This window comes from Mesoplodon mirus (assembly GCF_964341445.2).
Source record: "Mesoplodon mirus genome assembly, chromosome: 13".
NCBI lineage: Eukaryota > Metazoa > Chordata > Mammalia > Artiodactyla > Ziphiidae > Mesoplodon > Mesoplodon mirus.
Genome location: NC_138989.1, coordinates 62,131,491 through 62,159,280, shown reverse-complemented (window position 1 = coordinate 62,159,280; position 27,790 = coordinate 62,131,491). Strand labels below are relative to the sequence as shown.

Here is a 27,790-nt window from a genome sequence, read left to right as displayed (position 1 = left end):
GATGGACCCACCCAAGTTGTTGGAGTTCACTCATGGCAGAGCTGGGGGTAGACCTGCTCTTTTGCCTTGTAGACTGATTTCCTGACACTACATTACTGCATTAAATGACTGAGTTGACTAAGAATGTCACCCATCTCTGTCCCCTTCCTGGTGAGTTCTCTTTAGAGGTGTGGCTTATTTCACAAAAGAGAAAATTCCCCACAAAGAGAGCCCTTATTGAGTGAGCTATAGGTATAAGGTCTAAATTAACCATGTTTTTGATAAGTATTGTGCATCTTAGAACAGAGAACTTCCTGAATAGGGACTGCATGCGTATTTCCCTGTTCTTGGGAATAACTGGGGTATAGGCTTGCTTGGGGGCAGAATCACAGAACCATCAGAAGGAGAATTTAAGTGGCCTTCAGCCTGGGGACCTGGACAGCCTGCTGAAGGCTGAATTTACAGTGACATGTTTTGGAAAGGGCAACTTAGGAGACATCGTAGGCCTGGTACTTTGTGATGGTTGATGCTCTTCTGTTTTTCTCCTGGGACAGGTAGTAGATGCGGTTGGCCTCTGGGTAGGTGACCTTGCTGAGCGGGAGCTTGTAGATGGCCGGGTTGTTGGTCGTCAGGAGCAGGAAGGTGAGTGCCGAAAGGCAGAAGGGCCAGGTGCAGGGCGGTAATCCAAACTGGGGGGAGGGGGATCACAAGAGAAGCCTTGGTTACATCAGATGACTGTGCTCATCTCATCGGCCCTTCACAATCACCTAGGGTCCTGGGTGGAGGAGGGGAGGCTTGGTGGGCACTGAGCAGAATAATACTTAATTCATGACCAACATTAATCAAATCGTGCCATTGGGGTCAGTCTGCATTGTAACAGGGAACACATATTCTTCAAAATGAAGCTGCTGGAACCCTCTTATAATATGCTTTTATGTAGGAGACGTATTTTGTCTTGGGTGTCTGGCCAGGCTCTACCTCCCACTCTAGGACTTGTGGCCATTCCCCACCTTCTCCCAAAGCCCCTGTTGAAGGAACAGCATCAGCAGCCATTTTTTGTTCAAAACCTTTTTCTCCTTGGTCATGTCTGCTTGCACTAGAGATAAGCACCTGACCCAAATGCAGCTTCCCATAGGCAGGCTACCTGGGAATAGAAACACTGTCTTGAGAATTTGAGCTAAGAGATACAGAGACTGTGTCCAAAGACTCGATCTGAAAAAATTAGAGAGCCAACCAGTGCTGGGTGAATATTTGGGGGCCTCTGTGCAGCAGAAGAAACCCATCCCAGAGAGACACAGCAACAGAACAGACATATGGAGAGAAGCAGAGATGTCACATCCTAGTCCCAGGGAGCTGGAGATCAGGAGTAGCTACCTCTCTCCTCAAGGGCTCTCCCATTCCCAACAGCCTTTCTCATGATGTTCCCCTGTTTTTTATACCTTAAGATGCCCTGAGGCTTTTAAATACCCCTCCCCACTCTTCATTTGAGATAACCTGGATAGCTTGTTAGCAAAGAGCCTACAAATTCAACTATGAAGCCAATCAAATCAATGCCCCTTCTCCCCCAAACCTCCTTTTATCATAAGAAGTAAAGGCCTCAGGGAGCACCATTGAAGGAGTGATTCCAGTTGGTGTGTGTTCAAAGATGGTCCTGTTGGGTGGGACTTAAGGAGGAGCAATGACAGCCTGGTACCAGAACTGTAGCCTTAGGGAACACCCATGACTGAAGAATTCCACTCCTCGAGTCTTACCAAAGCCCTGCTAAGACTGCATAGGGTGTTTTGGAAAGCATCTCCTTCAAGCCCTACAGTGGGAAGGATGTGGGCTGGGAGTTCCACAGACCCAAATCCAAATCTCAGCTCTGGTTATCTTGTTGGAACCATTTCCTCTTTCTGACAACTATTTCCTCAACAGCAAAGTCGGGATAAAGATATCTACTCAGAGTTGGTGCCTAGTGCATACTAAGTGCTCAGTAAATGGTCCTCAGTTTGTGGTCATTGTCGTGAAGCAGAGGGCAGTGCTGTTGAATATACGGGGCTGCACATGCAGGAGCCGATTAGAAAGCAAAATTGTGTGGCTCCTAAGTGCCCTCTTCTGTGGAGGCTTGAACGGTCTCATAAATGTCATTCAGCATTTTTATATCCTGTTCCTCAAGGAGACTGGAAATTCCTTCAGAGTGAATTAATAGCCTGCACTTTTTTTTGTATCCCTGAGAGTGGGCAGTACAGTGTCTTAAACATAGTAGGCACACAGAAAATAAACATTATTTTGTTTTGAAAAATGTCTAGGTAGAGTGATATAACCTGTAACTTCTCTGCACAAGATGAAGGGGCCAGTTACCCTGTAAATTCCTATGATCAGGAACTAAAGTGTCCCGTTTGCATCCCTTCTAGTACCTTGTCCAAGGAAGGCACGTGACACATATTTACTGGATGGACAGTTGGGTGAAAGGATGGGGGCAAGAAGAGGTGGGAAAGCCTGGGGCAGACAGGAGCCTCAGAGGCCAGGCTCCATCCCGTTTCTGATGGTCGGCTATCTAGCCCCAGCTCTAATGTATCCCATGGTGGGGACTCACTACCTTAGGGTTTCATTCATTCCGCATTTCTTGAGCACCTACTATGAGCTGGGCACTATAATAGGTACTAGAGATAAAGATAAGAATACAGCCGGGCCCCTGTTCAGAGGGAGCACAAGGACTGAAGGTGGAAGAGGACTGGTGTGTACTAGACTTGTCACAATGTTGTCAAGCGTCGTAGCAGATACGTACACAAAATGTGATGGGGCCCAGAGAGGGACTTAGTCCACTGGGGGACACAGGATGGTGCTAGGGAAGTCCAGTTCTATTGCTTACAAAATTCCTTCCTATGCTCTGTCCAAACCACCCAATTTCACTGAGGAGGGATTTAAACAGGGGTTAGTGGAATGCCCATATCCACCTTCACCTGCAGGACCAACGGGACTTTTCCTGGTTGCCTATGTGAGCTGTGTCTTGAACCTTTATGGGGGGGAGGCATCGGCTGTAGGCTGAGCCCTGTGCACTCTGCGATGGGGCCAGTGTCCCTCCTGTGTGTGTTGGGGGCTGGGCTGGCCATGTGACTCCCCTGACCTCACACACCACCTGCATTGGGGCTCAGGCAAAGAAGGGTTCTCAGACTGCTGCACAGGCCCTCAGCCGCTAGCTCCTCTCAGGCTTGGCTTCCTGTCCTCTTGGAAGCCTTGCCTCGTGACTCCTGACTCCCTGGTAGTTGCTATGGGGTGAACAAAGATGTACACTGGCCCACAAGCTACTTAGGTAGATGATTTAGAAACACAGGAAGAAAATTAAATATGAAGATTTAAAACTAGTTGTAGAGGAGTTTGATTTACAAGAGATTTACAAGAAACAAGTCTGATTTACAAGATAATGCTCTTCAGACTGTCCTTCTATACGCAGCCCCACTGGCCCACTGACCACAGGATCTGATTGACCAGTGTTGACATTAACACTTTGGAAGACCAGCTCTTTCTGTCTGAGGCTGTGGAGGAGGGAAGCGTGGTTTGAGACATGAGGGATGGATTGCGAAGGGGTTCCTGGAGGAGGGGTTTGGGGAGCTGAGAGAATACAGGGGAGGGTGTAATGCACATTCCTAGCCCATGTTGACTCACCACAGATAATACGTTAGCCAGGGCAGCACCCAGGTAGGCTGCAAACAGAGCTGCAAAAGAACCAAGAAATAGTCAGGTGACTAAGAGTGCCTCGAGTTTACATATTCTCTCCCTATACGTTTTATGCCACAAATGCTATCTCTCAGGTTAAAAAAAAATCGAGTTATGCTTCTGTTGCTTGGCAGCTTTGAAAAGTGTTAAATTCCATGCAAATTCTGGTACAACTAAGACAGCAGATGAAATTTGTTAAAAAGGACCAGAATTTAGCTGTTACATTTCTCCTGGGTCCCACCACCTTGCATTCTAGCAAAGGAACACTTAGGAGCATAAACCATAAATGAACATTTTACTATACAGCCAAGGCACGTGAATCCCAGAACTCCCTGCTCTGATATTTCATCACAAGTTATTAACATAATATGGGTTTCTGGAGAGGAACAGCATTCTTTAAGCTTGAGGAAGACCACATACACCTACTGCCTCATCTTCTGGGCTTTGTGTGTGGAGGGTACCACTAGGCTGGCCACTGGGAAGACCCAAGTGCTGGTGAGAGGTGAGCTTCCGTGAAAACGGGCCACAGTAATTGGGCTTTGCTTCTGAACTCTCACTTTCTCCACTAAAACCATCCCAATGGTCCCTAGGATATTAACAACAGCAAACCTTTATCAGAGAGTTACTGAGTGCCCTGACTGCAGTCTTCAGCATTCCTACAAGCATTATTTGAAGGTTCTATGGTTAATGTTTGGGCGCATAAGGTTAACTGCTGTATCTGATGTAAACTGCCCAATTCCACATATAAAGATTAATTTGCATAAGACTTGCTCTGTCGGAAAGTTCCAGTCACCAGCACGGAAAGCAGCAATCACAGCAGACAGCCCATGGGCAACAACCGAACAACCTCCATCTGAAAACTCTGTCTCCATGTGGCTGAACACTTAGTGTTCAGTGAAAATAGTTTTCAATGTACTAATCACTAAAGGACCATTCAAAACAGTTTAAAATAAAAACGCTTTTATAAAGCAAACACATCCTCCCATTTATCTCTGGAGGACCAGCAGAATTTCCGCAGGGCGGTTTCCCTGTGGGCATGGACTCCGGCATCATCTGGGGTGGAAAGGGAATCCCGCTGGCAGTACCCACCGCAGGCGACGGCAAGGAGGTGTGTCTGCCAGGTGATGACGTAGAACATGCCTCCTATGGCGATGCAGGCCAGCGTGCTGTTGAAGCCACACAGCCCGAAGTAGATGGAGTCAAAGGGTGTCGCGAGAGTGAGGGCTGGGGGAGAAGACAGGCTGAGTGCTGTGCGGGTCGCGTGGCCCCACCCACCAGCCCCAAAGCCCTCCACAGTCCTCAACCCAGACGAGTTACCAACACCAAAGTATGTATAAAAAGGACTTCTGACTATTCAGTGAAAAAACATCTAAAGGAAACAGATGGCCTTAGTCACATGCATATCAGTGGTTAACCTGGTATGGGTACAAGAGACCATTTTGAGTAATGATCTGAAGTCTGAGCGAGCAGTCCAGAGAAGGTCCCTTCCCTGCCAGAAAGAGGCGGGTTAACAGAACCTTAATGTTCTCTAATGGAGGACAAATGCTTCTTATCGTGATTAGAGATAAGATTTAAAATATAAACATGCCTGGAAGCAACTCCTCCCCAGCTTTTAATTTATACTGAGGTGGAAATGACTAACACCAGAGCCTTTCCTGAGGACAGCCTTTGCTCAGGGGAGTAGGAGGGCACCGGCACCCAAAATGGAAAACAGGTGTAATGGAAGGAGGGAGAGTTTATAGGAATAAGCCGGTGGAGCACTGAAGACACATGGCACCATTTTCTTTGGAGCAGGCCCCAGATACAGCATCCTTATGGCCCATTAATAAGGGGCCCATTAATTAATAATGACACTAACCTGCTAACATCCCCATGGTGGATCCGATCGCAGCATGCAAGCAAATAAGAGGTGACGATACGAACAAAGCTATGAGGAAAATGCCTCCAGTCCAGGGATTGTCGCAGCCGTACACTTGGCCGATTCCAACAGGGATGGCTCTCAGAAGCTGCAAGTCCAACAAGAGCACATGCAATTATGGAGGCAAAAGAGACAACTTGAAGCTTGGCTGGAAAAGATTTGGGGCCAAACCCTCCACACTAATATTTTGCAACAGTTTTCCAAGATATTTTCAAATAGATTCACTCTAAAAGGCACACAAGATTTATTGTTTTAATCTTAAGTTCTTAGAACAGTAAGAGGTTAAAATGTCATTTCCTTTATTTAGAAACATGAGTGTAAGGCACTAAACTCTCAGTGGAGAGAAACTGAATACTTCAAATGAGGGTGTTATTCATTCGAAAAGTAATAGATGTCTGACCAAAGTTGGGGTTGAAAAACTCTTGTAACATTTTTTTTAAGCTAAAAACATGATGAGAAGGCTAAATATTAGACGGAAAAGTGGTCCTTTTTGTTTCCAAGAACAGCATGTCTGAGCTGTGGTCACGTTTGTGCAGTCGTCTGTGTGAGGAGACGGACTCGTATCCACAGAGCAGCCCCTGGGCAGGTGGTATCCTGGCATCTGTGGGTTTTATTGATAAACCTGTCATGTGGCTGATGGAGGAGCACCCTGATGTGTTAGGCCTCCGTGTGTCTCAGGTAGCGGACCTGTGTGTGAATGAGAAAGGAAGGCCAGGGTCCACTGTCGAGTGGGCACTTGCACACGTACTCTGGAGTTTGGGAAAAGGATCCAGGGCACATGGGCTTCCCCAGCGACTGAGATTGGGTCCTGTGTTTTGGAAGGTTGGCCAAAGGCCCTTGAGTAAAGAAACGCTTACAGGAGGGGCTCTGGGCCCTGCTGGGATGCACTGGGGTCCGTCCTTCCCCTTGTGTATATTTCATGATGAGGCAGTTCTTCCCTCAGCCCAAGTCCTCTGAGGACTCCTCCTGGGGTGCAGGGGAGGGAGGTCTTGTAGCTCCAGGGCCCTCGCCCCACACGAGAGTGTGCAGGGACAGGACTGCAGGGTAGTCTAGTGGGCAACCCTCTGGGCTCCGTCCCCCGTTATCCCAGGACAGAGAACAGGACTGGGCTCCGGCATCGCCATGCGGGGGATGGTGGGACAGGCAGAGGGTTTGGTGCAGAGGCAGTGGTGCTGGGTCCTCGGTCCCCAGCCAGTTGCACCCTGCAGCAGGCTCTCCCCTCGCCAAAGATCAGAGGAGCTTGTGGGGCCTCAAAATCGTTGGGAGGTTTAGACCCTCTCTCTGACATCTACCACTTCTTTCCCCAAAACTCAAGGCTCTAGTTATAATTGTCAAAATGACAAAACATACTCATTCTTACCATAATCCATTCAAAATTGGCCAGAAAGGTATTTCTTAAAGAATAACCACCAAACATTGAATTTGTCTTTCTTGGAAATTTGGGGGTTCTAAAGCATTTGTACAGTATTTTCCTTTTTTTTTTTTTTCATTTTTACACAGTTCCTAGTTATCTTTTCAATTGAAAATGTGGTTTGGAGCATGCAAAATATCTTAAACTTGCCTTTTCTACCACCATTTCCCCATAGCACGCCAATTAGAGCAATTTTGACTTCAAAAGATACTGGTTGGTTGAATATCGCGAAAGGGAAGCCTGAGGGGCTGAACTGCTAACAGCACCTTTTCTCACCTTTGGTTCATGAAGGTACACACACACACACACACAGACACACACCAACAAGGGTGGGGCTAATGTGAATACGTCTCTTCCTAGATAATGCGTCTGGGACAAATGGAGGGCTCTTTCTGCCCCACCATGCTGCTATCTCCTTGAACTGTTCAGAGAAACTAGGCACCATTATTTCTGACACAAAGTCCCTTCAACAAGCCCAGGTGGCTCTGTGGTTAGATGATGAATTGCCAATAACAAAGTTCAGAGTGATCTCTAGCCTATGGAGTCATTTAGTGTAACAGAGAGTAGGGGGACCTCAGAGAAAACGGGCCCAGTTAGAAAAGAAGGCTGATGGGCATAGTTCTCCAGGCTGACTTAACGCTTTTAGAGTAGCTTCTTATTTAGTTTGGCAGACTGACAGCGGCCAGCAGTATATACAGAATACTTGCAAAAAGCTTAAAAATCTCTGTTATATAGATATTTCTTAATCGAGCAACACCTGTGCTTTAAAGTGTGAGGATGCCCCAGAGAGCAAGGGGAAGCAGCTCCCCAGGCTGGAGCAGAGACTTGTGGAGCCATCAGATGGCAGTGTGTGCGATGTGCATGTCTTCAATGATTCAACGACATTGAATGAGAAAAAAAATACACAGAGTCGCTTGGATTGAAACTGGAGTAAAGCATCAAAAGGGCTTTAAAAAAAAAAAAAAGATAAAAGAACCCAAGTCTAGGAGTCAGGAGGCGGGAGCTCTAGTCTTGACTTTGCTCCTTACTGATTAACCATGTGACCTCAGGCAGTCTCTTAACCTGGCCTTAGTCTCTCCCGCTGTGCTATGATAGGACAGTGTGCAGCCAAAAATGGCCTTTTTAGCTCTTAAAAAGAGGAAAGAAAAGGCTGGTGGCTAATGAGATATTGAGGTAGAGTGTCTCGCACAGTATAATTGGTAATAGTTGGTAATTGGTATATATTTGGTAATTGGTATATATATAATTGGTAATACTTGTTACTCATGGATGTTTCTGACACGCAAACTAAGTAAATGCCACTTAACACTGAGTTTGGACAGACGCTGTCCTTCCACCTTCCACGATACCTACCAAGGGCACTTGGACCTCCGACCAGGTGATATTGGGTGTGGAGGAGGAGGGCTGCAGCAGCGTCGTGGGGAAGAAGAGGTTGTAGTGGCCCGTGGCTGCCAGGTACAGGGTCACTGCGATGTTGAACGGCAGCGTGAAGACCGGGAGGTCCCACTTGCTGAAGATGGTGCCCAGGGCACTGGAGAGGATGGGGCTGAGGGCAGAAGCACAGGAGATGCTGTTCAAGACGCCCCCTGGCCCTGACACTGGCCTGAGTGGGTTTAGGGGGCCCCCTGTGCCTTCCCAGGGAAAAGCAGCTGGCTGGCTCCCTCTCCCAGCCAGACTGGCCCTGGGCAGCTCCTCCCCTGGACCTCCTTCCTCTGCGCCTGCACAGCAGCAGGGTGGATGCCCAGACTCAACTTCAGAAGGAGGGCTTTCAGGGGAGGTCCTAAGGCGGGGGGCCACAGAACTTCCCTGAAGAGCCGCGTGGCTCCCTCCGCAGGCATGGGGAGAGAGCACCGGCTGGAGAAGTGGCTGATGGTGAGGGGAATCACATTCATTCAATCATCCAACAAATGTTTGTTGAGGAGCTGAGAGCGCTCCTGGCCGGGGTGCCCTGTGGTTTCTGCAGGTGAGTGAGGACCTGGAGCCTGGACGTCTGAGGGCTCTGGGCAGGGCTGGGCCTGCAGCCCACACTGGGAGGTTGTCCCCGTCTGGTCAGGGTGCCCAAGGACAGGGCAGCATGGGGGGAGCAGGAGGGACGGGAAGATTTCCAGACACTGGCAGGACCCCGTAGTACGGCTCTTAACCTCTGTGGGCCTAAGTTCTCTTCCCTGTGCTCTGCCGGGGTAGGACCAGGGGCTCTTTTAGATCTTACAAAAATGAAGAGTAAGGGAGGGTATGTACTGAGATACTGTGTACAGATCACTTAGCACAGTGGTACTGTTGCCGTATAATGTCAGTAATTATTTCTAGCGGCTGTTTCTGATGTGCAAGCTAAGGAAATGCTTCTTTAAACTCCAGTGTGGACAGACAGTCACGGAGTTGGGGTAGAAAGGCTGGCAGCCCTTGATCTACACCCACAGCCTCAGAAGCAAACTTACCAAGACACGGACATCACGATGACGGGGAGTAGAAGCCACCAGTAATAGTCGCCTTTGTCCGAGAACACAGCCATCAGCAGCCCCACCAGCACCCCGTTGTAGCCGTGAAGTCCGGCTGCGATGGCGGACCTGGGAGGGGGAGGGCTGGTGAAGAAGGGCTTCCCCGAGGCCTGACGCAGGGCGCTGCCTTCCTGATTTTCCTTCCGAGTCAGGCTTTTCTCAGCCGGAGCCTGACCACACACCCCTTCAAATCATCAACCCTTCACAGTCCCCTAGACAATGTGTGGTTGTTAAAAGTAACCAGGGAATGGTTGTTTTGAGTGATTAGTGACCTTATTTTGAGGGGTTTCTGAGCCGGGAGCCAGGCAGTGAGGATCTGAGGCTGGTGAATGTCCCCACGGGGAGCTACCTGTGGTCTCAGGCCTGGACCCTGGGTTTCCTGGGACTTACTTGTCCTGACTCAGGATGAGGGCTGTCAGGGTGGACACCACAGTGCCCAGGCAGCCCAAGATGGCCCACCAGGGGTTCTGGATGAAGAGGCCGAGGACGATGAGGATGCCACTGAGGGGATTGTTCACAAACATCACCTGGGATGTGCCCCGGAGGACCCAGTCGAGGAACTGGAACACTGGGGATTTGTCTGAAATGGAACCAGTCAAGGCATCAGTCAAGGCTCAGCTGTTACACCTCTAGGCGAGGCCCCAGAGGGCGAGGGGGTGAGGGAGGCTGGGCATCCAAGGTGGGTTCAGCTCCCTGCTGTCATCTACCACAGAGGAGGGTAAACCAAGAACCTGAGGGGGCATCTGACTGCCCAGAAAACCCTTCAGACCCACTGAGAGCTGGCTGTGGTCTTTGGGTTACCATTCAGGCAGTGGGTACCCTGTGCGACCTGTGCCCCTGTGAGAGTGGCGAGAATTTTCAAGAGCAGGGATCCAGAAAGGAAACTCTTGCAGCCCAGCAGGCATCAAACACATGGCCTGAGGTCTGGAGGATTGCTAACGGGAACCTATTGGAACAGTAGACACGGCTCTCCCATGATCCATCTCTAGGGCAGGCATTTTTCTAGAATGCTGGCTCTAGAATACCAGTCCTACAATGTGACATTCATATTTTAAAAAATTTTTTATTGGAGTATCGTTGCTTTGCAATGTTGTGTACAATGTGACATTCTGAGGGGATATTTGAAAGCACATGACTGTTATGTATGTTCAGAACCGAGAGCTTGCACACCTACATGTATTGGCATTTACATCCTGAGAGACTGCGTGTGTGTCATAAGAGTGAAACTCCTATCCTACCCTACCCTATCCTATCCATGGGAATGGGACTCGGTCTCATCTACAGAGATCTGTGCAGCATGTTTCCTGGGGGACGACCAGAGTGGACGTTTTTAGGGATAGGAGCAGGGGCTGTTCTCACGGAACCTTTACCTCTAAGTCCCTCTCCGCACTCCTTCATCTCTCCTGTGATGTACCCGAGGGCTTTGCGGACCCTCTTCCCGCTGGCGGCCAGGGAACTCTGAATCCAGGAAGTCTTGGAGATGCCTGTTTCTACCTTTATCTCGGAGCTCTCCTCCATGGTGTGCAGATCCTGTCCAGGGACAAGAGACGGGCAACAAGCTCCCACATTCTGAGCCTCTCACACTGAGGAGTGACTTGTTGTTTGGGGACAAGCTAAGATTTTCACTTGGTGTTTAGTGAAATTGCTATTTAATCATTTTTGTTTCTGTAGGCCAGAATATCTTTGTTTGATCTTTTACCTCACTTAATATAGGCAAGAGCCTTGCACAGTCAGCCATCTGTATCATCCGTGGATTCATCTAACTTTGGGTTAAGAATATTCAAAAAAAATTTCCAGAAAGTTCCATAAAGCAAAACTTGAATTTGCTGCACACTGGCAACTTTTTACATAGCATTTACATGGTACTTACAACTATTTACATAGCATTTACATTGTATTAGGTATTGTAGGTAATCTAGAGATCATTTAAAGTATTCCAGAGGATGTGCATAGGATATATGCAACTACTATGCCATTTTACGTAAAAGATTTGAGCATCCACAGGTTTTGGTACACATTGGGGGTCCTGGAATCAATCCCCCATGACTGTAGAATAACAAGACAATATCTTTATCCTCATTCCGTGGATGAGGTCTCAGGCATGGCTGGAGAGGTTCTCATTTGTAAAGGTCAAGGTCAAATGATAGAATTTAGATTTACCCACAGATTTTTAGATTCTTTTTTTAAAACAAATATTACTTCTACTGTACCATACTCTTTCCAGAAGAAAGTATCCCCTCCCACCCCAGCATGTCTAGTCTTTAAAATTTAACTGTCCATAAAATTAAACAAGTAAATGTTCTGTTTTGAAAATTGGCACCAGCTTATTTCCTAAATGCTTGAATGCTGGATTCAGAGGAAGAGGGATAAGAAATAATTAAACTAAAAGAAACATGAAACTTTATACAGTAAACTGAAAAGTAGACATCTTTATCCCATATAATTATGTTTCTGGAAATATGAACTCAAGAAAAGTTTGCCTAAATCAGAGGACATCTTTTCTGGACCTCAGCTCTCTACCTTGCTGCGGACTCTGTGATGTGGGTGCTGCCCCTGATTCGGGCCACTCTTTACTTACCAGCAACTCGACCGTGGGCTTCCGGTATTGGTGGGGAGAAGGGTCTTTGGTGCGCCTTTCCTGGTGTTCACCTTTTCCAAATACTGGAGTTGGCAGGGAGAACATCATCTGTTAGGACCTCTACCCTGGCACCTTAGCAGCAAATTTCCTGCAAGGCTCAAGTTGGAATACTCAGCACTTTCTACCCCAGTGAGGATGCCCCAGCCTCTGCACCTGAGGCAGGAGGACCCCCTCCTCTGCTACTGCACACACCCAATGGGGCAAGCTCTTTGGGGAAAAAAAATGCACATCTTCATGTAAATTGGACATTTTGCAAGAATTTAGGGAATTCAGAGACTCAGCTGACTTTTAGTTAAGAGGCTCTGATCTTGTTCAACTCCCCTATTTTTTAGGTGAGGAAACAAAGCTGTCTGTGAGCCCTGAACCCAGGGTTCTTTTCCCACATGAACACGAAGATTGGTATTTATGAGGCATTATTGCTCACAAAGCATTAAGCTGCCTGAACCATAGGAGGTCTGTGTTCAAATTATACTACAACTCTTTCCAGCTGGATAACCTCAGCTGTTTTGGTATTTTTAGGATGTATGTCTTAGAATTTTAGGTATTTTAGCAGCAGCTTCTTGTAGGATTAAGACAAGTGATATCCATGTTGTCACTTGAAACAGATTTTGGCATGTCCTTGTAATTCTAGAAAACTGTTATTAAGTGGCTCTGAATGTATTTTTCATTATTACACGATAATTTATTTGTAAAGGTGAGTAATTTCAGAAAGGTTTTAAGTATCATGAAAGGCGGCCCTTGGAAGTTTTGCTGTTTATGCTCTGGTGCCCTCTTGTGGTCAAGTGTGAGAATGGCTGTCTGGGCTCAGAATGCCCTGTATCTTCAGACAATTGGCCATTCTGTCTGCATTCATGAGGTTTCAGGGCACCTAAACACTAGAAGAGATACGTCAATGGCTCTGTGCTCCCCCATCTGAAGGAGCAGGGACTGCAAATACCAGTGTGGTTGGGAAGTTACACGATGCCAGAGAAACAAATTAAGGAAGTTTGAAAGGAAGAGTAGGAAGCAAAGAGGAAGACTCTAGACTCTGAGGCTAGTGTGTTTGATATCCTGATGGATTCTCAGCTTCTGTCTGAAGCGCCAGCTCTTCAGCAGCTTCCGCTAACCCGCCTCCCAGGCTCCTTTGCGTGGGGCTCTCTGCTAGGCCCTCTTTCACCCCAGCCCCCAACCACTCTCCTAAGAATATGTTTGCAGGGAGATTGTTAACTTTTTGAGGCAAACTAGGCTTTCTTCCTGAGGATGCCCTGGGGCCTCTGTCAAACACAAACTCCTGGGCTAAAGGGGTCCTTGATTTAATTCGGTGCCCTCTCCCCAGTGTATGAGGTTTTCCCAGACCACCCCAGGCCATTTCTCTGGCTGGCTACTTTGGGTACAAAACAAGGAGGCTCAGACAAACTGGGGGAAGAAAGTCATATGCTTCTGGGAAGCATGTGATACTGTAAAAGGACGCTAACCCAGGAATCAGTTTTATCCCTGCCATGACCTCACCAGCTGTGTGACCCTGGGCAGGTCGCCTCCCTTCTCTGGAGGGCAAAGTTAGATTGCGCCTCTGCCATGGGTCTTCATGACGCTGCTCCCACCATTCATCTGACTGGGGAGACCCCCACTTGACCCCACACCCCTCCCCCGCTGCCAGCTCTTCCCTGTTTGAGACAACATGTCCTCAGCATCCAAATTCAAGTTTCTGGCTTCCCTGCTTTGGCTGCCCTCTGGACCCTCCTCTTGGCCTTTGGGAGCCCCTCTCCTCCAGGGCTCTCCATCTGTTCCCTTGTCTAGACATCACCACTGTCTAGCATCAGGACCAGCATCAGCATTAGGACCAGTAGCATCAGGATCAGTGGTTGTGACTTGGCAGCACATTAGAATCTCATGGAAAGCTTTTTTGGGGGTCATTTTAAAAGTGCAAAGTTTTATCTATTTTTATTTTATTTTTTGTATTTTGGCCGTGCTGCACGGCATATGGGATGGTTCCCTGACCAGGGATCAAACCCAGGCCTCTGCAGTGAACGGGCCGAATCCTAACCATTAGGCCGCCAGGGAACTCCCTCATGGAGAGCTTTTAAAACTCCTTCTGCCACCCAGGCTGCTTCCTGGGAGAATTGGATTAGCACTTCCAGGAATGAGATGCAGGTGGTTCCAATGTGCAGTCAAGTTTGCAACCTCCTGGCCTAGACTGACAGAGTCAGCTGCTTGTCGTGGCTCCAGTCTCCCCGCCCCGGGGCGTCTATAGACCCTGGAACCCGTGGCTGTGGTCAGAGGTCGGGGGTGATGAGACTGAACCTCACCCTGTGGCTCTCCCCACTGCCTTGTGATGGAGGTGTTGCCATGGTCCCCATTTTAGAGGTGAGGAGATCAAGGACCCGGGAGCGGGGTCAGGGTGGGGATGGGAAGCGCACACCTTTGCTCCTTCTGCGAATGGATGACCACTCGATGTGGAACACGTTCCTGGGCTTGGGGTGCACAGCCTCCGAGCCCTCATCTGCCTTTGGGCTCGTCGTGGGCGGCTGCTCCCCAGCGCTGCCTGGCCGGGGGCAAAACAAGACAGGTCAGTGTCCCATCCTGGACCACCCCCCGAGAGGCAAGCAGAGAGTGCAGGGAAATCATGTGCGGAGCCAGAGGAGCAGCGTGGTCTGAGCTGCAGCAGTGATTGCTCCAGTATCTGCGGAAAAATCCCTCTTTTCCATTCTTCCCGATGAAACTTCCACTTCCTTTCCTCACAGAAACTGCATCTCAGACACCTGTCAGTGTCGAACTACGGACGGGCCAGCCTGCCTTGTTTCCCCAGTAATGCACTGCTCTAAGGCCTCCTTCACTCGGCCTCGGACTGGCGTGGGTGGTGGACCCAAGCCGACCGCCCGTTCCCGTCCTTTACCCGGTGCCCTGGCCTCCGCCTGCGGGAGGGACCTTGTGTGTGTGGGTCCTCAGTGCTCGCTGCACATCAGAATCACCTGGGTGCTTAAAAAAATGCCTGACCCCTACCCCAGACCAATTTTAAAAACTGGAGTTTTTAATGCCCAAGATGTTTTAGGAGGTGGCCCTAATGTGCAGATTGGGCTGAGAACCTCTCATCTAGGGTCTTGCTACTCAAAGTGTAGTCCCTGGACCAGCAGCACCAGCCTCCTCTGGGAGCTTGTTAGAAATGCAGAATCTCAGTTTCCACCCAGACTGATGGAATCAGAATCTACAGTTCAACAAGACTCCCCAGGTGATTTCTGTGCACATTGGTTTGCTCTGTGGGGAGCTAAGAAGCTGAATCAGCTACAAGAAACATTTCTACCCTTGTGGAGAACAGAGTAGCTTATCACGTGGGACAGGGTTTCTCAAATTGGGTCTGAGAATTGACAGTGTCAGGTCACCTGACACATGTTATGATGCATGCCCCAAACCCTACTACGCCCGACCCACACTGACTAATTGGAGTACGTGGTGGTCCCCGAGATAGGCACTTCTGACACTTTCTGCTTGTGGTTCCAGTGAAGTCTAGAGTTAGATGATCAAGTGGCTGCCTGGAATAGTGGAGAGCTTTCACACTGTTACTACATTTGCACACTTTTGTAAGTTAACTCACTTGGGCATTGTTATCACCAAAAGATGGAAAATCGAGGCTCAGATGATTTCTGAAGCATCCTACAGACAGTGAGCCGTGTGGCTCTCAGCCCTCAGTCCTCTTCTCTGCAGCTTTGCTGCTCAATGTCTGGTTTGTGGACCAGCTTCACGGACATCCAAGGGAGCTTGTTAGAAACGCAGACTCTCAGGTCCCATCTCAGGCCCACTGAATTGGAATTTTTTTTTTTTTTTTTTTTTAAACGAGATCTCCAACTGACTTGTGTGCACATTAAAGTTTGAAAAAACTGGTCTAGTTCACACTGCTCATGTAGAAACAACATTAGCAAAGCTGAGAATATAGCAGGACCAACAACCAGAGTATGTGGGACATGTGTGAGCAAGGAAGGTATTCTGTCTATGCTCTCATAGATTGAAAGGTCACACATATGACCGTGTCCCTTCCCTCTAGGCTCGGGATGGGAAAAAAGCTCCTGTTTCACTCATCACCCTGCCCGTGGGTCACCATGGAGCCATAACTCCAGAGGCTAGAGAAGCCCCCTTGATCCTGTGCTTAAGACACACGTGGAATGTCAGCCTGCCCTAGGGCACTTCTGCAGATAGGTTCTGGGCAGGGGGCGTGAGGACCGAGGGGATATTATTGCATCATCTGGCAAAGCAGGGCATTCTCCCATAGCCAGTCCAGAGTGTACACCTCCCAGGCTGGAAGGACACCTCTGCTGGCCCAATGCTTCTCATTTCTCACGTGCCAAGGGTCAGCCACCCTAGCCACACCCTGAGCAGAGCTATATTTTGACCTTAGCATCATAGGTTCAGACTTGCATGGATCTTCAAAATCACAGTCTACCTCCCATGTCCAGAGAAATCACCTCCCCCCACCCGAGTCACATAGTTTATTAATTATGGCACAGCCAGGCGCTGCACCCAGGTCTCCAGACTCCCAGTTCGCTGCTCTACAGATGGCCGCAGAAGACCTGGTTCCTGTTTCCTGCCCTGGCCCTTTGCTTTCAGCAATTAGATTGTGCTTCTTGCTCAGAGCCCAGGAAAGTGGGTCAGGGTCCACAGTGCTACGTGTTCCCAGAATCGATGTCCCAGCCACAGAAACAAAAATGAAGAGTATCTTTCTTTTCCTTGAACACATTTTTTTTCTTATTTGGGGTGATTGGGGAGGTAGCCCCAAATGTGGTCTGACATAGTGCTGCTCCTGGACCTCCCATGGGCAGGACGGGAGTGCTGAGCTGTAGACCAACCACCCAGGGAGGGCGATGGCCCCTCCAGATGTGCCGGCCAAGCGGTGAGGATGACAGGTGGGAAGGATGCCACAAGGAAGATTGGAGAGAAGATAACACATTTCCTGAGGCTGTGAAAATACTTAAAGCTAAGGCAATAGCAACTTACCACTACCTTTGGGACAGATTCTCAGGGCTTTCATAATGGATAAAGGCAATTTCAAAAATATCATGAACACATCTATCAAATGCTCTAGAAATAAATGTTCCATTGGTGTGGTGGGGAAAAAAGAAAACAACGAAAACACTGGCCAGGAACCAGCATCGCTCATTCTGCACGGCATTTTGCAAGTCAAGTCATTTCATCAACAGTTTCCCGCACTGCAAGCACGGCGCTCAGAAGGAGATATAGAGACCCCGTAGAGCTGACCTTGCAAACCCAACCTACAGAATGATGAAAGATATTTCGGAGGGTACCTGCTATTTCGTTCTCATATAGTTATGAAGATGAAATCAATGCTTGCAAAATGTTGGGGAAACTAATTTTGCAGCGCTCATATCAGTATCTCCTCAGGGAGGCCATGTCTCTGGAACAGCTTGTGCTCTGGGCAGGGTGGGTCCTTAAGTCAGGGCAGGCCTGGCATTTTATACCTACCATCACCCATTCCTACCTCGTGTTCCTGTCTGTTACCTTCACAGGATGGTGGGATCCTTGACAGCCTGGGTTACAGAGGTTTACCTTGGCACTTCCAGCACCTAGCATGAGCCTGGCCTATTGTAGGCACTCAGAAGTATTTGTTGAATACATTAATGAGGGATAATTATCCTACACATTTTAATTTCTGAATAGTAAAATGAACAACCGTTGGCTATTTTGGGGTATGAACTATTAAAAAATAATATATCTCATTGTAAATGTTAAATGCTTGATAAATATTGAAATAAAAGTGAGTCTTTCATAGGTTAACGATGGTAATAGCTGAGTTGTGTAGGGATTTGGAAGTTTCAGGGCAAGAGCTGATTATCTCCAGCAGTACCTGGAGAAAAGAAAGGAAGTTTATAGATGTGATAAAGTGATTGGTCGTCTATGACCAACCAACCAGAAACCCAGAAATCCTTCACGAGTCGATAGAAGAACCCAGTTAATGAGAGAGAATAAAACAGGCCACTGAAGACAGAGATCTTGCTTGATGTGATTTGTTTTGGTTAACAAGAGATTACACCAGGTGGTTGAAAACCCCAAAGCTTCTTGGAAGAGGGCAGCTGGGTGTTCCGAAGCCCAAGAACACATTTTTTTTTGACAATAACTCACTCTGGAGAGTTCTTTCCAGCTTCCCCTTCCCCCCGCCCCCCAGCATCATGGCACACATAAAAATAATACTGTGTGACATGGTGCAGAAAATAGATGATGATGTTTATGGCCTGGGCCTGAGGACTCTGGCCACACCAGCCACCCTCTGTCTGCTTCGAGGACTAAGGGCTTTGCTTTCTTGGCTCAGCTACCTATGTGCTGAGAAGCTCTGTCCTTGAGAACCTGCAGGTAAACCTTAGCAGCTGAGTAACTCCTCGGCTTTCCCACCTGGTGTAGGAACTGCTGCTCCCTCCTTCTCTAACAAGCCTTTTAAGTGTCCCAATGTGTGTAGCTTCACACTGGGGCTGTTCAGGACCATTTCAGGCGCACGGTCCCTGCCCTTGAGGATTGCCACCATCCTGCGTTTTAACAGGCAGGAGTCCAGTGATGCTTTCCTCCCATTGACTCAGAGAAGGAAAAAATAGTCATGAGCCATAATGATTTGTTCAGAAGCACTTTTTTTTTTCTTTTCTGGAGAGTAGTATCCCATAGTACCCACACCTCTACTGACTGCTAACATACAGAAAATGCCATCTGTTCAAATATCATGGGTAAAAAACATTTTACAGAAGAGCCCACCTGTCAAATACAAGTTTGAAGCTTACTGCAATTTCTTTGAGGGGAAAAAAAACAAACCCAAACCATATATGACATCTTTCAGAAGAGGAAAAATGATCTAGTCTATTTTACTAAAATCAACCTTTACTCAAGCCTTTACCTATACTCCTTCTACAAGCTGTCTTTCTCAGGTTTTGAACAGGTTTTCCTGTCTCCTGGAGGTGGACCAATACTGTCCATCTATCACTAGCAATGCCCAACATATAGAAGATCTGGAACCTACTATCAAGACCCTTTTGTTGTCCCTCCCCAGATCACTGGGTCTCTTATTCCTCCAACGTACTGTGGCAGACACAACCACACACCATGAGGCAATTTCCTAGCTACTATGCCAGAAGGATTTTTTGAAGTGACAATAGTATATAATTTGATTTTTTCCTACACCCAGTTCTACAGGATAACACTTTGGCCGCAATTTGGGCATATGTTTCCCCATGTGGAAGTTGAGCTTTGCACTGTGATGTGTAATTTTCAAGGCTACTCTGTGTGTGTATATGTGTGTGTGTGATATAGATACCTGTGGGTGCTAAATGAGGTGCTATCTTTTTCTGTGAATTTGTGTTTAGTTGACATTTTTGAAGATCATTCTATAAACTATCAGAAGCATCGAACGTTAGAATTGGAAAAGGCTTTAGAGATTATCCAGTCCAGCCCTCTCATACAGTAACCACCCCCCCCAGTACCCGCCCCCTCATAGAGGAGGAAATGAAGGCTTGGAGTATTGGGAGGACTTTGGTGTCTCTGTCTGATGCCATGAAGACATTCATTAGCATATATGAGTTGGTCCTTCATTTAACCTCATGATGCCTTATGGCAACCTCATGAATGAGGCTGAAGAGAGTGCAAAGTTCAGAGTGCCCATTCTGTCACTGGGGTAACACCTGACTGACCTTCCTTTAGAGTGAGTTTTCACTCTCCTTCCCCTATTTACACCGAGCTCACACCTCAGAATTACCTGTCTACATTGTCAGTTTCCCTCCTTTCAATCCATTCTGTGCTTCAACTGTTAGACCATATCATTACATGACTCTGTTACTCAACAATCTACATGGCTCCCTGTTGCCAAGAGTACAATAATGCTCAAACTCCTCTGCCATGCCTTCCAGGTATCCCACAATGTAGCTGATTTCATCATCCTGCTCAGCCTTCCCTGCCCGACACACACCCTGCCTTGGCATTCTGGCCTCATCTCTGGCCCTCTGTGCCTCTTCTTGCTTAGTTTCTATCCACACTTCAATGTCTGCTTTATGTTCTACTTCCTCCATGAAGCCATCCTTGGCTTACTTGGCCACATGGATCATTCCATTATTTGCAGAAGGTACCCTAGATCCATCTTTTGGAGTTAGGGCCATGGTGGACTTTTATAGTTACAATGCACATGAAAATTTTCCAATCAAATGAAACTACTTGAAATTATCAATCCTTTATAACCAAGTGAACTTTAGGTCTAGGCAATAGCAGAAAAAAACTGAGGCCCAAAGAGAAGTAGCTTCCTTGAGGCTACACAGCTAATTAGTCATGGAGCTAGATTTTGACGTCCTGGTTTTGATTCTTTTCTCATGTAGCGTAGGTGTTTTACAGATAGTTGGAGCCTTCGCAAATGGTATCAATGGACTTGTGACTTTTTTATTTAAAAAATTATGAAGTATATCATACCTTAAAAGGAGTAACAAAAGTCACCAAAAACAAATAAAAAGAACCCACCTGTGTACCATTGCATTTGTGACATTCAATGAAAGCCCAAGGAAATTCTGGGCCATTGTATACCAGCTTCTTCTCTTGTGGCAATGTTTCCACACACCCTTTCCCCACATCCTCTTCCCTGTCACCCTTTCTTTGCATTACCAATGGCAAACATAGCTAACTGATCATAGCACTCTTTCCCAATAGGTTTCAGTACAGCCTCAGAATCCTTCTTAACACAAAGCTCCAGACAAACAATAGCAGTTAATCACAGTTGGCACTTGAGAGTAAACTTCTTTTCCCCTCTAACCTTAAATGAGGGTGTGGATGCTATACAAGTCTGAGAGAAGGGGTATGTGAAAGTAGGCAGAGGCCTGGCCATGGGCTTTCCAAGACTCACAGGATGGCCTAACTTCAGCAAGTTCACCGAGGCTCATATCCTTTGGGGCCAGTTTTTGAGGAGATCCCATTCTCTGATCAGATAACTTCAATGTCCTGGAATGTTGTTCCTCATGGCATGGCTATCTGTTTCCATCTGGATGTTTCTACATCCACTCTCTGTAGCTACACACAACATGTCTAAAGTAATCTAAGATGGCCATGTAAGAGAGGGCCATTGAGGAGATGGGCTGTTAGGCTGGGATGTTAAGATATTTGCGGTTCCTGAGATGCTCTAGTTCTATTGGCTTGTCTGTGGAAGGGGTACAGGACCTGAGGAGAGAGTCCAAGGAGCCTGGACCAGGTGCCTCCACCCTGGAAGCAGCAGGTAAGGAAGGACTCCTGGGAAGAAGGTTTTCAAATCTATCTCATTAGCATCCCACAGTCAGCTCAACAAGGGGCTGCCCTGGGAACCATACTGATGTCAGAGCTGTGGGTTACAGAGTTGTGGAAAGGATGATAAATAATATGACGGCTCATCCAGTGGGCAGGTAGGTGGTAAGGGGATTTGAGGGCTGACGGGTTAACCTGGATCCATCACCAGATGAGCAAGAAGAGCTCAGGGCTGTGAGTTAGAACACCTGGGCATTTGTCCAGGCTCATTTATCACCTGGGCAGGTTCCTGGACAAGCCATGGTTTCCTCATCTAAAAGTAAAGGGTTTGAACTATAACTATGTAAGAGCCCTTCCAGCTTCAAGCTTCCAGGATCTGAACTCTCTCTGGAGTTCTTAATAAGGTCCCCCATCCCAGGATTGCCCTCCTGAAGCTCAGCAGAAGAAAGGAATGGAAAAAGATTGGCCTACCTTTTTTCTCTTCCTCTGAAAACTCAGATAGATGGTCCTGTTGGCTAGGGCTCTTTCTGATTCATTTCTCTCCCCCAGGACCTCTTACCTGAGCTCTTTTTGATTTTCTGCACAGGGCTGGAGGGATCTAGACCACCAGGATTTGGGAAGAAGCTTCTTACCAATTGGGCGGCGTCTCTGGTCCTCAACTCAGGCGCTGGACTTCTCCCTAAAGCCGAACCCCTTCAGTTCCCAGAGCCCGCAGCTCATTCTCTTACTGGCTTTCTGTAAATTCCCTTTGTGTTTCCTAACCCTATGCCTTGTGCACGCCTTCCACTTGAGGAAGGGTACCATGGAGGAAGAGGGAGAGGAGAGACAACGTTCTTCCAGCAGCTTGCTCACTCTCCGACCTTCCTAAACTCCCTGGGGAAGACTGGCTTGACTACCATGGTTTCCCCAAACTGGTTTGATCAGGCAGGTTTCCTTTAAAGGGCCAGAGCCTGGACTGCCTGATAATAGCTTCCCTGTCTTCCCTCGGGCATCACCTCCCAGTTACTCCTCTCCTTAGAATTCTTGCTCCAGTATTTGCCTTTAAAGCAATTACCTAAGTGTTGTCTCCTCAGGGTGCCAATTTGCCTTCCCACATCAATGAACTCCCTTAACTCCCCCCACCACAGGCAGGGCACAGGCTGGGGAACAGTATTGCCATCTGCGTCTTGATGGATATTTCTGCACAGCCTAATACTAGATGCTGTCTTTCTGGTTTTGTGGAAATTTTTAGACCTTTCCTCCTTCTGACTTCTGCTGACTGGGTCCTGGGGGCTGTCTCAGAGCAAGAAGGGCATGACCTAACCCCCGCATCCAAAACGGACTCTGAGCTCTATATATTAGGGAAGCAGCCCTCCCAAGTCCCATGAGGCCCTTGGGGGGGGCGGGGCTCTGGTGGGCTGGAGTCTGGGGATGAGGCCCAATCCAAACATGTTTTGTTTGGCTTTGTGAGTATGATGGGTCAAGCATCAACTGTATACCCACCCCCACCCCTGCACATGTATACCCCCAACCCCCCTCAGCGACAGGGTGTGAGTTGGCTACCCAAGTTCAGAAACAGAACCTCACACTGAGGATATTAGCTACACCTGAGTAGACAAACTCCCCACTGACGTCAAAGGCCCCCTTCTCACAAGGCCAGGTGTTTTGGAACTGCAGAGGAGGGGTCCTGATCACGGAGGGCCTCATGAAGAAGGAAAGCAAACAAAAGAGTGAGGGAGGAGCCCTGGAGGGACCCACATTCCAGGGCAGGGTGGGGAACTGACAAGAGGTCAGCTTACTGCACAGGGGGCCTTCCTTTGGTGTTGCAAGTTCAAGGCCCATGGCTGTCTGCTGAGGACACGTTCCTTGTCCCCCCAGCTGGCTGGTCTCTTGGCTCAGCTCTGGAGGTCCATCTCTTGACCTCTTGCTCTAGCCTCTCCTTGAAGGCTCCTGAACTTCCTGTGGTGTGTTCACTCCAGCCCCTAAGCACCTAAAAGTGACAGGGAGATGCTACCCACGTACAACATGTAACCAGTTTGAAAAGACAAGAAATGATCACCCGGGAGGGAGGAGCCACCCAGGAAATTCTCACACGTTCCATGAGCCAAATGGAGCTGTGTACTCAGAAGTGTGGTGAGTATCTGTTACGCACACTAGATTAGGGAGGGGCAGTCGAGTGCTCCTGGAAAGCAGAAATCTGAGGTGGACTCTTGTCCTTTGAGGGTCTTACCAGAGGCCACAGCTCAGATTCTGGGGTATCCCCAAGATAATCTATGCATACAGATTATCTCCTGGAGGGCTTGGTCATCAGAATTTACTTCAGAACTAAGTCTTCTTCATAATGCTTATGGCTTCAACTCTGCATTTCCAACTTCGTAGGGGGAGGAGCCTGCATTGACCTCCAGGAGCCAAACTTGGGGAGGTCAGATTCCTCCAGGGGAAAAGCCTAGAGTTCCTGTGGAATAAATGAAAGCCGAGCTAGAAGTTCCCCGGAGAGTTACTTCCTTTACTTCATTCTGTTCCAGCAGCCTGTGCAGCTGTAGAGGGGCTGGCAACTCCTAGTTATCAGTTCACAGAGAATAAGGACTTATCTAGCAATGCCCCCTGCCTCCCTCCTTGGGGCCTTGGAATTCTAGTTCCATTAGGGACAGAAGTGTTCTCTATGGATTCTTCTATCTTCTCTGAATGGCAAGAGGCAGGGAAAGCCAGGCAAGTTGAAAAATCTCACATAAAAATTGAATACCTTTTAAAGTTGTCAGGTGAGACTGTGGTTTATTGAGTGGAAATCATACCTGCACTGAAACTGCCAGCTCCTAGCTGGTTTTAGGTAAGAGTTGTCCCCAGGCCCTCACAGCCTTTATGACCTGAAGAGACAAAGCTCAGACTCATACAGGAAGCACAAACAAACTGGGGCACACAGGTTTGATGTAGCCACAGATGCAGGCCAGGAAGATTAAGTTTTTTGATGGGCAGATCTTAGAGGGTTGACCAGAAGAAGAATCCCTGCAGAGGGGAGAGTGATGAAGAGGAGAAAGTCAAGGACAAGGCACAATTGAGTAATGCTGGCCCCTCAGTTTGCATTCACACAAGCAGCCATGTTGAGCATTTTAGTAGACTGACCAAATGGCTAACTAGTCAAGCTCTAGGAAAAGCTATAAAGGCAGCAATGGTATACTTTTGATATATTTATCTCCATGTTCTTAACTTTTTGCCACCTTAATGATAACTCCTCCTTATTCTTCTGTAGGAACTCAGGGCTATAGAATCACTGAAACTTGGAGTTGGAAGAGAAGCTGCAGTTGTCAGCTGGTCTACCCCCACCCACAGCAAGCATCTCCAAGAGGTCCCCAGCCCTGTTCCTGAGCTCAGGGTCTCACAGGACAACCATTTTTCCGGCAACTTCCACTGTGAAAAAGCACCCCTCTCCACTGATTCAATATCTGCTTGCTTATCACTCCCACATAGTGGTCCTTATTCCATGCTCTGAAGTATTGTTGAGTAAACTGACTTATTCTTCCACATGTGTTACCTCATACTACGGACAGTCATGGCCCCAGATGTTTCTTCTCCAAGCTGAATACGACAGTTTCATCATCATTCCTGATGAAACAAAGGGGCCTCCAGACCTCATTCACCCAGCCCGGCCCCATGTCAGGATGCCCTCTCTTGCCAAAGATGCTCTCAGAATGTGCTGCCCATTTTTTCCTTTGTACTCTCCCTTCCTTTTTCGTCCAACTTATTCTCAGGAATGACTCCTTCAAACTAAGATGCAAGTGATTGATCATGCTTACCGTGTTACCTTCCCAGGACTGTTTACATTTTAACAGGTTCAAAGACTTGAACTGAAGGGATAGTTGGGAATGTTTGGGCAGCAGGTAATGACAAGATAGAAGACAAGAGGAGAAGAGGCACAGAAATTTTCCTGAAACCCTTAACATCATGCTTGATAGTTTTCCTAAACAGAAGACTAAACCGACAAGATAATTCACTCAAAATCATGAAACTGGTGCTGTGACCTTATGTGGCACAGGTAGTCTGTGGTGACATCCTCACTTTTACCTCAGGTGAGACTAATCACCTGGTCAGGCAAATCCCCATAAAGTGAATTCCTTGAAGGCACAAACTGGTCTGATTCTTTCCTGGTTTGTTGTCAAGGGGGCCTGAGTAACATATTATTAATTCCCCATACAATATCTTCTGGATGAATGAGTGAATGAAATCAGAAATACAGTTAAAAGAAAATGATAAAGTTAAAAGGAAATGATAAAGGTTAAAACAAAGGGATAAGAAAACACCAGGAAAAAAATAAAAAAAAGAAAATACCAGAAAGAAAGTAAGTATGGCAACATAAATGTCAGCTGAGTTGGAATTTGGTTAAAGGCACTAATGAGTATAAAAATGAGTACTTTGTAATAGTAAAAGATAAAATTTAAGAAGAAACAATGACAGTCATAGTCCATAGGCACCAAACAATGTAGCTGCTAAATATATGAGACAAATATTTCAGAAATACAAAGAGAGTTTAATAAAACTATACAATTATAGTTGAATTTTAATAAACACTTCAGAATTAAGATTCATAGACAAAAAATAAATAAGTGCATAGAAGAGTTGAATGATGCAATTAATAAATGAATTTAATATGTATTTCCTTCAAATCAAAAATTTGCATTTTGTATGTCCAAATCAATCAAATACTTGGCCACACAGAAAAATGCATAACATTTTAAAATAAAGATTGAACAGACCATATTCTTTGCTCATAATCCAATAAAACTAGATATAAGAAGTTAAAAAATATCAAAAAGTTTAAAGTGCTAGAAATTAAAAAACACATTCTTAAATAATCCTTGCATCAAAGAGAAATATAAAGTAAAGTTATGAACTGTTTAAAACTGATGAAAGTAGAATACTTTATTCCAAAACCTACAGTACACAGCTAAAGCTGTACTCAGAGGGAAATTAATAGCCTTAAAATGCCTTTGTTGTTAAAAGAGAAAGATCTAAAATAAAGGAACTTTATATGAATTTTTAAAACATTAGGAAAAAGCCATTTAAATAAACCACGAGAAAACTGGAAAAAGACATAGAAAAAAATCCCAAAATGAGTAGAAAAGGACAAATAAATTCTAAACTGTTTCTTTGAAAAAAACCAATAAAATGGATGAACCCCTCACAAGCCTGATTAAGCAAAAGAGAACAAAATCACATAAGATTAGAAATGAAAAAGGAGACAAAGCAACAGATAACAGGAGAGATAGAAATTATCATGAGAATATTATGAGTAATAGTATGGCAACAAAATTTTACAATGAAAGAAAATGTGTTATTTCCTAGCAAACTCCCAAGTTTGACCAAGAAGAAGTAAAACATTTTATTATGTTAATTATCATAGAAGAGACAGGAGAGATGATTTAAGACTATTTAAAAATACAGCACAAAAATAGAACAAAAAATAGAATTTTTTGTTCTAAGAATAGAACAAAACTATTTCACAGTGATAGTAGAACTCATCAGTGTTGTAGGAGAGAAGATGAAAATGGGAGGGTGAGATGGCCAGGTCAGAGGGAAGAGACAGTGGAGAGAGGGAGAAAGGGGTATGTTGGGGAAAGAGAGTTTAAGACAGTGCCTCCTCTAAAGCACCCTCCTCCCCAACCCCACACATACATTCCTACTCTCTTTAATGACTGCTTATTTCTGTTCATCCATAAATACTTATGTTCAACTATCATTTGTATACCCAAGGGCTGCTGCTGCTAGTTTGGGGTGATAGTAGGAAAACATTTATGATGTGCTCCCTGAAGCCCTTCTCCTTCCCTCCTGGGGTCCTGCTCCCAAGCAACCCCATGTTGGTGGTGAGAATCTGTAAGGTTAGGGCTCGTGACATACTCATTCAAGGGGACAGTAGTTGGCGAAGCTCTGGTGAAGGTGGGACAAGATCACTCCAGGGAGCTAGCTCTCAGGTCCCGAAAGGCTATTTGGGCTACTTCAGAGGACATCTGGACATCTGTCTATGGTCTGTGGGAAGAGTGCCCTGCACTGGGCAGAGTTTTCTTAGAGGGGTGGGGATTTTCACTCCTGCCCCACCCTCATCCATACTAGAGGGAGAGAGAGAGAGATGCTGCTTCTGCCCACCAGCCTGGCTTAATGAGATTTGTTCTGCCTCCGGAAGGAGATTGTTTGACCAAATTTGAAAAGTTACCATCAATTTTCAGCCTCTTAGCCCAAAAAGATTTTTTTTTAAACATTTTATCACTCCTGTACCACTTCTCTTGGCAAGAGAATTCAGTGATTAATAATACTTGGCCCCAGCGGTTCTTTCTTACATCACACTAGCAGATAATGTGTTTTTCTATTTGTACATATATACCTGGCCATATTGATCACAGTGCATTATAAAGTTTCTGGGGTCCTGTGGCTTTTCCAGACTTGCTGGACATACTTTTTCCTTTCTCTGA

The 27,790-nt window shown here is 46.7% G+C and overlaps 1 protein-coding gene across 1 annotated transcript in view; it reads right to left on the bottom strand.

Annotated features, from left to right (window-relative positions):
* Nucleotides 1–467: 467 nt before the first annotated feature.
* Nucleotides 468–27,790, bottom strand: part of SLC14A2 (solute carrier family 14 member 2) — a gene marked incomplete at its 3' end in the record, with an annotated part of 60,638 nt that continues 33,315 nt past the window's right edge. Inside the window, exons 11-20 of the mRNA XM_082640139.1 lie at nucleotides 14,536–14,658; nucleotides 12,078–12,160; nucleotides 10,870–11,029; nucleotides 9,890–10,079; nucleotides 9,440–9,568; nucleotides 8,358–8,550; nucleotides 5,534–5,681; nucleotides 4,765–4,899; nucleotides 3,625–3,674; nucleotides 468–668 (exon numbers count right to left, since the gene is read on the bottom strand). Coding sequence (XP_082496265.1) covers nucleotides 468–668; nucleotides 3,625–3,674; nucleotides 4,765–4,899; nucleotides 5,534–5,681; nucleotides 8,358–8,550; nucleotides 9,440–9,568; nucleotides 9,890–10,079; nucleotides 10,870–11,029; nucleotides 12,078–12,160; nucleotides 14,536–14,658 — 1,412 coding nt within the window. The remainder of the gene's footprint in view (nucleotides 669–3,624; nucleotides 3,675–4,764; nucleotides 4,900–5,533; nucleotides 5,682–8,357; nucleotides 8,551–9,439; nucleotides 9,569–9,889; nucleotides 10,080–10,869; nucleotides 11,030–12,077; nucleotides 12,161–14,535; nucleotides 14,659–27,790) is intronic.